The sequence below is a fragment of the Colias philodice genome, chromosome 20, assembly GCF_061535455.1.
Source record: "Colias philodice isolate Cphi_HAF_F1 chromosome 20, ilColPhil1 Martin Lab GWU primary, whole genome shotgun sequence".
NCBI lineage: Eukaryota > Metazoa > Arthropoda > Insecta > Lepidoptera > Pieridae > Colias > Colias philodice.
This window is the reverse complement of record NC_143105.1, coordinates 3,511,477-3,523,667: the sequence shown is the minus strand read 5'-3', so window position 1 is coordinate 3,523,667 and position 12,191 is coordinate 3,511,477. Positions and strand designations below refer to the sequence as shown.

At 34.9% G+C, this 12,191-nt stretch overlaps 1 protein-coding gene and 1 long non-coding RNA gene across 5 annotated transcripts in view; both read right to left on the bottom strand.

The window, feature by feature from the left end:
• Atu (Another transcription unit) overlaps nucleotides 1-11,955 on the bottom strand; it is a 463,287-nt gene extending 451,332 nt beyond the window's left edge. For 2 of the 4 annotated variants that reach the window (XR_016317209.1, XR_016317208.1), the window contains exons 1-11: nucleotides 11,786-11,955; nucleotides 11,185-11,281; nucleotides 9,839-10,396; nucleotides 7,390-7,487; nucleotides 6,783-6,956; nucleotides 6,187-6,350; nucleotides 5,564-5,778; nucleotides 4,855-5,017; nucleotides 4,058-4,273; nucleotides 1,898-2,069; nucleotides 621-979 (exon numbers count right to left, since the gene is read on the bottom strand). Coding sequence is in view for 2 of the 4 variants with exons in the window: in XM_089707940.1 (XP_089564066.1) it covers nucleotides 801-979; nucleotides 1,898-2,069; nucleotides 4,058-4,273; nucleotides 4,855-5,017; nucleotides 5,564-5,778; nucleotides 6,187-6,350; nucleotides 6,783-6,956; nucleotides 7,390-7,487; nucleotides 9,839-10,396; nucleotides 11,185-11,281; nucleotides 11,786-11,816 (2,067 nt within the window). In the remaining 2 variants the exon portion in view is untranslated. Of the gene's footprint in view, nucleotides 1-192; nucleotides 980-1,897; nucleotides 2,070-4,057; nucleotides 4,274-4,854; nucleotides 5,018-5,563; nucleotides 5,779-6,186; nucleotides 6,351-6,782; nucleotides 6,957-7,389; nucleotides 7,488-9,838; nucleotides 10,397-11,184; nucleotides 11,282-11,785 lie in introns of those variants that run through there. The other 2 variants (XM_089707940.1, XM_089707941.1) reach the window with 2 other exon arrangements.
• LOC149479341 (uncharacterized) overlaps nucleotides 1-12,191 on the bottom strand; it is a 381,306-nt gene that overhangs the window by 231,846 nt on the left and 137,269 nt on the right. The gene's annotated exons all lie outside the window — the stretch shown is intronic.

Genomic DNA, 12,191 nt, shown 5'->3' with positions numbered 1-12,191 from the left:
ACCTACTGCAAATATTTTGAGTAAAAATCAAATGTAATGGGTTAAATAGGTTTTTTCCTGATTCGTACAGTAGATATTCTATATTATGTAAGTGTGTCATATTAAAATTTCATTTAATATCATTATATTAAAAATAAGCATGTAATATATAGGTCATAAATAAAACAAATGTTGGATTTTTATCATTTATTAATTCAGTAATAAAACTATTACAATAACTATTTACAAGTAAATAATAAAAATACTTATACTAAAGGCACTCATTCATATCTTTTTCTCTAACAGTCACATTTATTTTTCTTTAACAACCAGTCACTGCATTTTCTTTCAAACAGAGTCTCATATCTAATTCTTTTATAATAATCCACCTGTTACACTTGTTTACAAGTATTTTATTTTTATTTTTAATAGTTGTTATCATCAAAGTGGACACAAATCAACTCCATCAAACCAAAATCATTAAAATCCGTTCAGCCATTCTTAAGACGTAATATACAGTACCTAGTGGAACTAACACCTTGTGAAGTAATCAGGGCTCATTCATATTACACATCAACATTCGGAATCCATATTTTCTTTATCCACATTATTCCCAGTCACATTACAATGATTCACAATACCATATCACTTATAAAATTTTCTCAGTCACTGTTCATGTTTTGTAAGTAAAGTTATTGATGCAATCAAGTTGTTTTCATTTTATTCATCACACAGTTCAGTTATATCACTTATTCACTATCGCTCATCACTATCCCGTTTCACTATCTCGCATCTCTATCCCGTCCCACTATCCTCTAACACTATTCACTGCCACTCTCATGCGACGGGCTATGACTCGCTTGTGACGCGTTATTGTCCCCCCCCTCGCTGCCTTCATCGTCAGAGTCCTTGAGAGCTTTGGCTCTGTCGAGTCTACGAGCCCGACGGGTTTCCATGTCTGATGCGTCTGATTCGGAAGAATAAATTGCTGAGGCTTGTGCTGTAATAGAAATATATTATTATTTTATTACATACTAGCGGTCCGCCCCGGCTTCGCCCGTGGTACATATTTACGTTTTCTCTACATAAGAACCATCCTCGTACTTCAAGGAATATAATAGAAAAGAATTATCGAAATCGGTTCAGCCGTTCACACGTGATGCCGTGACAACGCGAAACGGGTGCGGACCCGCCGCCTTTTTATAGCTCCCGCCGCGAAGCGCGTCGAACGCGGCAACTGATACACAAAAATAATCCTTATGGCATGTAATTCACGCGCGATGACTTATAGCGTATTTCATGTATAACTTTGGTGTTTCTACACCGATTTACATGATTCTTTTACTATAACCTGCCCAGGAGTATGAAGAATAATTGTGCCAAATTTCGTTAAAATCCGTCGTGTAGTTTTTGTTTCTATAACGAATATACAGACAGACAGACAGACAGACAGACAGACAGACAAAAATTTAACTGATTGCATTTTTGGTATCAGTAGCGATCCCTTATCACCCCTTCATAGTTTTTTTTTAAATATATTTCATGTACAGAATTGGCCTCTCTACAGATTTATTATAAGTATAGATTAAATTGATGTAATATGCAACTTGCATCAAAACAGTTAGAGAAGAATTCTTAAAAAATCTTTTTTATTTTAATTTATTTTAAAAGAGGTCTGAAATAATCATTAATTTTATGGGTGCCAATGGTGAAGTAATTTTTAAAGTTTAAGCTTTTAACTTCAATCATTAGATTTAAGCGCGTCACACACGGTGAAGATACTAAAGAAAAATGATGGTCAGATCGCTGATACCGGATACTGTAATATAAAATATTACAGTATCTTAAAATAAAATATTATAGTATCTTCACCGTGTGTGACGCGCTTTATTATTAGTCTATTAAAACAACAACATACCTTTCTGTCCCTGCTTGTACTTATTCTTAATAGCGGCCAGCGACACCCCCCCCTCGTCCTCGCTATCGTCCCGCCCCCTCCCCCCACTCGCCCCCCCCGCTCCCCCCGCACGACGCTTGGGCCGTGCGTGTGCGCGGGAACGCATGGCCGCACGGAGCTCCATCTCTTCTTTCTGTTGGTGTAATTTTATATATACAATTTTTTACAGTTATTTATTATTGCACATCATACATGACATATAACATCATAATATAATACATATAATGATGGCACATTACACATCACAAATAACGATAGGCGTAATTTTCATTTTTTATGTCCATACGCTGCTTCATGCAATCGTCGATTAATCTAAAAAAATAATATAATATAATAAATTATTATATTATAAGAAAAAAAGATGCGAAGTTAGTTAAATATTAGTTTGAACGTAATAACTAATAAGAATGTACTGCGATTCTACACAGCTACCTAATTGATGTAGGTAGTTGATAACAAAACGCAGCTAGTCAACGACTATTAGTAAAGTGAGGGTAGTTGGGTCGAACGTCGTATAAACAGCGTCCGAGCCCCTAGGCACGATTCGTACGAATGCGCCACGAGTCAGGAACGCGGCAATTTATAGTATGCGATAGCTAAGCATGTTCGGACAGGAAACAGTGACAACTATATTGACAACTACTCATCCACAAAAATATTAAATCAAAAGTTACGTCTAACACGGCCATACTGACAATCGTACGTCCTCGTACGCCTTTTCTCGTATTGAAACACTACGGTAGTTCATCTTGGGATTACACAACCATCCTGCCTCGGCCAGACTGACCTAACAGAACAATAACCACATCCACATGACAGTGCCTACACTCCCTTCGCGTATCTTGGTATATCTACGCTCGTTCGACTAGTGAAATACATCACTACGATACGTCAGCGACTAGACAATACCTCAACGCCAGGGTTCGACTAGCGATTTGGATCACTACACACAACTCCTTCGATGAACTACATTCCCGTTGCAATAATCCACGTAACAAACTTTTATTTTACACAACGCACGAAAAACCACAAACGCCAGTATGCCGTTACAAAACTACGTAAACTAAAACACATTTAAAAAGTATGGGCTTGAATTCTATCCCGCTTCTGATATAAGAAAAAAAGATGCGAAGTTAGTTAAATATTAGTTTGAACGTAATAACTAATAAGAATGTACTGCGATTCTACACAGCTACCTAATTGATGTAGGTAGTTGATAACAAAACGCAGCTAGTCAACGACTATTAGTAAAGTGAGGGTAGTTGGGTCGAACGTCGTATAAACAGCGTCCGAGCCCCTAGGCACGATTCGTACGAATGCGCCACGAGTCAGGAACGCGGCAATTTATAGTATGCGATAGCTAAGCATGTTCGGACAGGAAACAGTGACAACTATATTGACAACTACTCATCCACAAAAATATTAAATCAAAAGTTACGTCTAACAATATTATATTATTTGCTTGAATGAAAACCATTATTAATAATAATATTTGGTTTTTATTCAACTAGCATTGAAAGTCGTAACGATAGTAACAAGTAACCGCGCACAACGCACGACCTACGGGTAAACCGACATTACCGCTCCGTGCTCTGTTTTTATTGTTTCGTGAGATTAATGATGATGAGATGCATGCATGATGTGTGTATCATGTGGACAATTATAGACAATAGTTTACACATTTTTGAAGTGAAAACTTCTTTAGCGGCGTTGGGTATAAAATCTTAAACTCGCGTCAGGACACGTGGCCTGATCGAAAAAGCGTAAGACGGATTTTTTTTTTTAGCCCTTATATTCCATGCGTAAGACGGATACCATTCCAAAATATCAAACATGCTGAACGTTAATAATCAAGTTTTCACTTCTGCCGGCACTCCCGGAGTGCAACCCGTCTTTTTTTCTTAATAATAATAATTCATACTTAAAAAAATATAGTTACGCTCAAAATCATGAAATTATTGTATTGTCACCCATCCTTAATAAGTGTACAAAGTTTTAATTAAAATCTATCTGTTTGAAGTGGGTCAAAATCGAGGGCTCGATTATATAAGAGTTATGACATATGGGTTACATACAAACATACAGATTAACCTAATAAATGCATATTAAAAAAATAATTACCTTGAGCTGATACTTCCTATCCGCATCGGGGTCTGTACCGACTTGCGACAGTATCTTTATAGCCGATGTTTTCGTAGATCTGTCCGCTACGGACAATGTCATCTTTCTGTGCGTGAACGAATCTGTAGAGTGCGGTCTGAACGACAGTTTCGTACGGAACACCGCTTGACCTTGTAACCCGGTACCTTGTCGTACGAAGAGATGGTTGTGGTCGCCCTGGAAATGAGAATATATTATGAATTAATAAAATAACAAGAAAAAAAGTAATAATGTTTTAATATAAGGTGCGGTTACACATGTAATTCACGATATTTCCGCACCAAATTGGATAACTTTTATATATGTACACAAGTATAATTTCTATCCTGACATTATTCAGTATCAGAGTTGTATAAAAGAACAAGAAAAAAAAATCGAAAACATCATTGAATGGGCGGAGCCAGAGTGCGTGTTTGTACATAGAACAATATTTCTCTTGTTTAGCTTAAAGGATTTGCACACTAATACTGTGTGTATTAAATAAGGAATTTGAGTAACTTGCATTTTAAAAAATTTATAAAAAATTTAAAAAGGCCCTATAGAAACATACATTATTCCTTTTTGATTGTGACTTAGGCGCAATTACAGAAATGCCACGTATGTAAAACGTGAAAACACAGGAACACGTTTTTGAAAAGGTAGATGCTATTTGACGATTAAATTTCAACCAAAACCAAGGATAAAATAATCGCCCTTTAGCAGATGATTTTCATTTTTAACCCTAATAAATAACCAAACACATAAAACCAACAACTCACATGCAAAGGCTGTTTATAAACGTCGAATATCTCCGAACCCAGATGCAAGGACATACTACCGTCCGACCATTTCACCATTCTAGCGTTGGACTCCTTTACTGCATTACCTTCCTTGTCGAACACTGTGCGCCAACGTATCGTATTTTCGACCTTGAGTTTAAGCCTGTAAAGTTCAATTTATTTATTTATTTATTTAATTATTTATTGCACACACAAAGGAAATAGGGACACATAAAGTACAGATAAGAGGAAAATGATAAAAAAGATAGGAGGAAATTTAGCATGAGAATATGCAGTGAATATGTATTCCGTATGCAGGTTGACGTATTTTCGACCTTAAGATTAACCCTGCAGAGCACAATATTCCATTAAGCCTGTGACTCCATTAAAATTCCCCAAACCAGGTTATTCTACTTGTATCTTTTACTTTATATTATAGAAGATAACAGGTATGTATAATAGACAATATATTGTAATAACTTACTGGAATGTATTAAATACTACAAGTTACATTGCATAGTGAAATTGAAAAAAATTAATTTGATAAAATTAATTTTTTTTATTTTGATTATGATAAAAAAGAAATTCTATAAAAATGAAAGTTTAGTGCTTCATTAAAAAAATCTCTCTAGCAAATTTTACACAAAAGTGCACTATAAATTTATTAATGACATAAAAAATTATTAGCATATAAATTCTTAAATCCTACCTAGCTCGACCTTCTTCATCCAAAGTTTCCTCCTCATCAATTTCATCTTCATAAGTACTGGGGTCATACGGCCTCGTCTCAACTGACAAGAAATTGGGCAATTTCACAAAGTGCAGCTCCTTGCCAAGCTCTGTCCATATTTTTGGCATGTCAACATCTATGCGCGTCTCCGGGATTTCTACTTCCTCCTCCTCTTCGGGTTTCTCGCGGTTTTCCTTTAATTTTTATTAAAATATAAAATTTTTACGGCACAAGGTCATGCTTCAATAATTGTATGAAAAGAGATAATCTTATGTATTGCATTTCAATCAATAAAGGAAACTAAATTAAGAAATATACCAAATCCAGCTCAGATCTATGAATAAGTTAACTTAGTATTTAACTTAGTATAACATAGTTAACTTAGTATTTTTCCAGCAATAAAGAATGGACCCATAGGATGTTATTTACATTATTTTCCAATAAAGTTGCATATTTACGCAACAATAAACTTCCATTACAAAGAAAGTGCTTTTTTAATAAGAATGACTATACAAAATAAATGTATTTCACCAAAATCATTCTTATCTCATAGATTATCGACAAATGTACCCTCCATTTCTGAATATAACTCAAAACCGTACCTCATCACCACTCTTCCGTTCATCATCAGACCGTTTCTCATCATCAGACTTGTCCCGGCTGCGGCTTCTGGACCTCGATCGAGACCGAGATCTGTCAGACCGTTTCCCCTTGTCTTCATCAGAACTTATGTCAGACGCGTCACCGAAAAGCGCGTCGGCGGTTACTGAAAAATTTAAGTAGAGGTTATAAAAAATGGGTTAAAAAGGTTTAAGAAAAATCTCTTCATACTATAAAACAAAGTCACTTTTTATTTATTTATTTCATACTTTATTGTACATATACACCAAACATGGAAAACGAAATACAATAATTTAAAAAAAAATACACTTTCTGCTGACTGTGTGTCTGTATGCTTAGATCTTTAATAAAGCATGCGAAACCGCGCACGGAAAACTAGTTTTTAATAACATTTTATTGGAATGGATGGAAAAATGCAAAATGTATAAAAATGGGTAAGAACAAGATGCATTTATCTGTTACAAATGAAACAAAGAATATATTTTCAAAATTAAATTACATTTTCATAATTTTATATTTAACATTGATGTTCAATCCAATACCAAATATTCCAATTCAAATATCAAAATCTACTAACCATTATCACCAGTCTTTTCCTGATTTTCCTCATCAGAGTCCTCTAGTTTCTTTGTCTTCTTCTTCGGCTTTCCACTCGTGTCCGACCCACTGTCGGAGTCCTTCTTTCTCTTGCTCGCTTTTTCTGCGTCACTCTCAGAGTCTGATAGAACTGCTCTTTTCTTCTTGTCAACTACTAAGTTAATTAATAATAATATGTAATTTGAATAACATTTTTCACATTTATAAAGAATAGAAAAAATTCGATGCTTTTAAATTTAAATGTTTTCTAGTACTAATAATTACCAACTATCTACAAACGTGCAAACATTGAAAATGCATTTATTTTATTAATAGAATTTAAGAGAATTTTTGTTATATATTTATAAGTTACTGGCTGGGCTCCGCGGTTTCACCCGCATTGCTCCACTCCTGTTAGTCTTAATGTGATGATATAGCCTATGCCCTATAGCCTTCCTCAATAAATGGGCTATCTAAAACCGAAATAAGTTTTCAAATCGGACCAGTAGTTACTGAGATTAAAGCGTTCAAACAAACAAACAAACTCTTCAGCTTTATAATATTAGTATAGATTGGTATTGATCATATTAATATAATTTTATGACTACCTGCTTCGGAAGCATTTGAGCTCTTTGATCGTGAGCGCGATCGACTCTTCGACTTAGATTTACTGCGTGATCGAGATTTCGAGTGTCTGGATCCTGATCTGTAACATCAAGAAAAAATTACATTAACACACTAATAAATAATAACAAAATTAAAAAAAAAAGAACTGCTATATTCAATGATTCGAATCGGTGGTAAATGTTAAAAATATGTATTGACGTTTCAAAAGTGTTTCTCGAAGAAGTTTTATTGAATAAATAAATGTTTGAGTTTGAGTTTATTTATGTTTACATATAATTATACTTTGTGCTATTTAGATGTTTTTGTATAATTAATTCACTACAATTTTGTGAGAAATTTTATTAAGGTTTTTGAATGTTATTTAAATACATATACAGTGGTGGTCACATAATTAAAGACACTAAGAGCATTTTATACTACCCCAGACACATCTCTCAACATTTTTTTTCACACTACCATTGGAACTTGTTAAATAATTTTAAAATATTCAGGTATGTGTTGTCTAATGCTAAACTAAATTTTATCTACAGAACTTGTCGGTTTGTTAGATTTTAATCGGTTCATCCTTACTACTAGCAGTTTTAACCTAGCAAAGGTCTGGCCATATAATTAAAGACATTAGACTCGCTTATGAGAAATATAAAAAAAATATTATTTTAATGAGATTATTTTTCCAACACAAAATGCCTGACGTATTTACAGAACATTTTTACATTTTTCAATATTTGGTTGCATGTCCTTTGGCAGTAATGACGGTTTACATCTCTTGGGCATTGAAGCAACTAATTTTGTACAAGTTGCATCACTAATTTGGTTCCATTCTTCGGAAATGCTTTGCAAAGTTAGTCGACGTTTGATGACCGCTTTGCCGCGACTTCTTTCTTTCTTGATTCCATAAGTTTTCGATCGGATTTAAACCCGGGCTGCAGGGGGGCCAATCCAAAACAGTTACAGATTGGTTCCTTAACAAGAACTTCACTACTTTTGCTGTGAGCTTATAGGATCATTATCGTGTTGAAAAGTCCAAACAAAAGGTAAATTTTCCTCCGCATAGTGCAGCATGGATTGCTCTAAAATATACTTGTACTGGAATTTATCCATGTTGCCTTCTCTCTTTTTGACAGGTCCAACACCAAGTTCAGAAAAACAGCGCCATACATTGATATTTCCATCCCCATGTATGACTACCTACTTATTAGTTTATCTTGGATCCATTTCCTTATTGAGATGTTTTCTGACAGAATTAATCATATTAATCTTAGTTTCATGCAAAAACAGCACATGTTTCCATTCTCGTTCAGTCCAGTGTTCGTATTTTGTAGCAAAGTCAAATCTTGCCTTCACATTTTGTTTTTTCAAAAGTGGCACTTTCCGAGATAATCTTCAGTGCAAGTTTTCCTCACACAGTCTCTGTCTAATTGTCCTTGCAGACACCCCCTTCAAGCCTGCTGCACCATACAACTCTGAACTGTATCAGTTTCGACCCTTTAAATGGATCTTTTTAGCCAACAACACCATTTTTTAATCTTTCGGCCAAGTAGTTTCACTTGGTTTTGATTTTCTGAGTACGTTTTCGGTCGTGTGGAACATGTTAAATATGTTTTATAGCATTCATAACAATATCCTAGGAACATTTTAATTATCATGGAAGTTAAAAATAATATTTCTTGTGGACGAGTCGCAACTCTTGATTTTAACCATAATAATCAATATTAAAACAATTAAACATATGAATTTTAATTTTAAAAGTTAAAAATACTCAAAAATATTATGGAGTGTCAACGATTTATGAAATTACGCGGCAAAACGAAGAAAAGCACAATGCTGTTTCTTTTTATTTATAAAAAATTACAACTCATTTCTTGTTGTCTTTAATTAAGTGGCCAGCTACACGTACGTAAACAAAGTTTGTGTTACATTCCCACAGAGAGCAAGTGTCGAAACTAACAAGGAATATAACTATTTTTTGTCCCTCATTTTAAAGAACATATTGTCTTGTATGGTTTAATAAAAATAATACTAGATCAAATACCTTTTTCAGATAATTGTACTTCCTAATGTAAATCTTTTACGGTCAATTCGGGGGTGTCTTTAATTATGTGACCACCACTGTATATTGAATTACATATTTGAATATACCATGTTTTAATAATATTGTTATTAAAACTATAGCCGCAAAATACACATTATTTAACATTCATTGGTAACTAGCGGTCCGCCCCGGCTTCGCCCGTGGTACATATTTCGCAATAAAAAGAAGCCTCCTTTCTCGGGTATCAAAATATCTCCATACCAAATTTCATGCAAATTGGTTCAGTAGTTTAGGCGTGATTGAGTAACAGACAGACAGACAGAGTTACTTTCGCATTTATAATATTATAGTATGGATAAAGCTTTTTTCGGGAAACATTCAATGTTCATTTCACTCACCTGGATCTACTCTTTGATTTAGCCTTTTCTTGTGGATCATCAATCATCAGATTCGGTGAATTCGATCCGCTGTCATTCTGTCGACCCACTGGACTTTTGGACCTTGAAGATGCACTGCCAGACCTCGATCTAGACTTTCTACTCTTGGGACTGCCGCTGCCGGATCGCGATCTGCTTTTAGCTTTGGGACCTGGCGACTTCGATTGTGACCTGGACTTGGGACTTTGTGATCTGGACTTTGGACTTTGGGAACGAGATTTCGGCGTTCTGGGTCCGGATTTAGGGCTTCCTGACCGAGATCTAGCGCTTCCGGACCGGGATCTTGCGCTACCGGACCCACTTCGCGATCTGGACCTACGAGGACTGCCAGAGGCATGAGATTTAGGGCTCGAGGAACCCGATTTATTGCTATGAGCGGACCCTGAGCGGTTAGAAGCGGCGGGAGAGTTTGATTTACTCCTAGAAGCATTTGACACGTTTGACGATTTCCTAGAGCGGGCAGATTTTGCTGATTTGGGAGATTCGCTACCGGATTTTGCGGGACTGCGGGAGCCAGATCTGAAAGTATTATTTGTTTATATAAATGCTTGTTAACCACAAAGATTGAAGTTTTTGTGCAAACCTGGCATTTACAAACTTAACTATAAAACAAACACATTTATGGTCCACTCGATACACCATCAGTTTTCACCATTAAACTAAAATAACCTATCACAAACTAACAATAACTATGAAATTCTTCCAGCTCTTCTGTTGCTTGAGAGATATTTAAAGATTTGAAACTATGAAGTCAAAAAAACAGTGAACCAACTTTAGATATTGATAATTACAGGCAATGAAACAAGCAAAACATATTGTAGATTGATACCTGTTGTATGTCTATACAAATATTATAAAGAGGAAAGGTTTGATTTTTTGTTTGTTTGTTTGTATGAATTGAATAGGCTCCGAAACTACTTGGCAGATTTGAAAAATTCTTTCACTGTTGGAAAGCTACATCATTTCTGAGTGACATAGGCTAGGTTTTATCCCGGAAATCCCACGGGAACGGGAACTATGCGGGTTTTTTTTTGAAAACGCGGGCGAAGCGGACAGCTAGTACTTAATACTTTATTAGAGCAACTGAACTTAAGTACTAAACTAATGTCAATTACAATTTTTGTTGCTTGTTAGCATAGTAAACATATTAAATAGTGTTTAATCCATCAGGCCCCGGAATCACAGACACAATAGAAAATCTATTGTGTCGCGGCCGGATCTGGCTGTTCGGGCCTCAATGTGTTAAGTAAACATGACAATATCATTATTGGCGTGCAGTGAGAAAAGCTAGTAATATATAAACTTACCGAGACCTACTCCCTTCTTTGCCTGATGGTGCAGGACTGGGACTCTTACTGTGACTTGCACTGGAGCCACTGTCTGAATCTGATCCCGAGTCTGTATCTACCAAAAATTTAAGTATTTAAACATTTCTCCTTTTTTATGTAAGTACATATATTATGTATTCATGTACTTATTAATATGTATTTAGTTTGCTTATGAGGATTTAAAAGTAATCTATATACATATCTTATTCACTTAATGTCAGGTAAAATTGGCTCATAGCTACAGAAACAACACCAGTCTCTAATACAACGTACGTAAAAGTACACATTCTAGTTTTTAGTAAGATGTCCTGTCTAAAGACAAGATAATCCCTTTAGGGTAATGTTTATGAAATCTAGAAATACTCATTGGTTTAACGGCGTCAAGTAAAATTTAAAAAAGCTGCGTTGTTGGTCATCGCTTTTTAAGTAAATCATGTATTTTAATGTATAAATTGGTATTTTCAAGTGTTTACTGATGGTTTATAGCAGAAAATAATTTATTTTATAGACATAATATTAAAATTCGTTTATTAAAAATAATGTTTTGAATGATACCAAACAAGATATTTTGTAGCCTTACCTACAGCACCTCGGCGCGTTTGAGGAGCCATTTTATCGTGTTATGTACCGAAACATGCACAATAAATAAACACAAAACAAAAGTTTACACGAATTTACATTTATTTCATAACTTTCGTTCAAATAAAAATGTTGATAGGTTTAAGGTTAGAAAAATACAACTCGAATGACGCGAACAAATGTCATTAATAATTGTCAAATTCATTATTGACAATGACATGATACAGACATCGTAGAAACGTCTGAACAACGAATCCTACAAACTCAAGCTCAAGCTTCCATTCCACCGTGATTCCACCATAATATTATCAAAATTTTATGTTATATTATTAATTATTTCCCTGCTCCACCTGAAACCCATATTATTTGACGAGAGAAAGGAATCAAAGAATTTTCAAAATATAAAA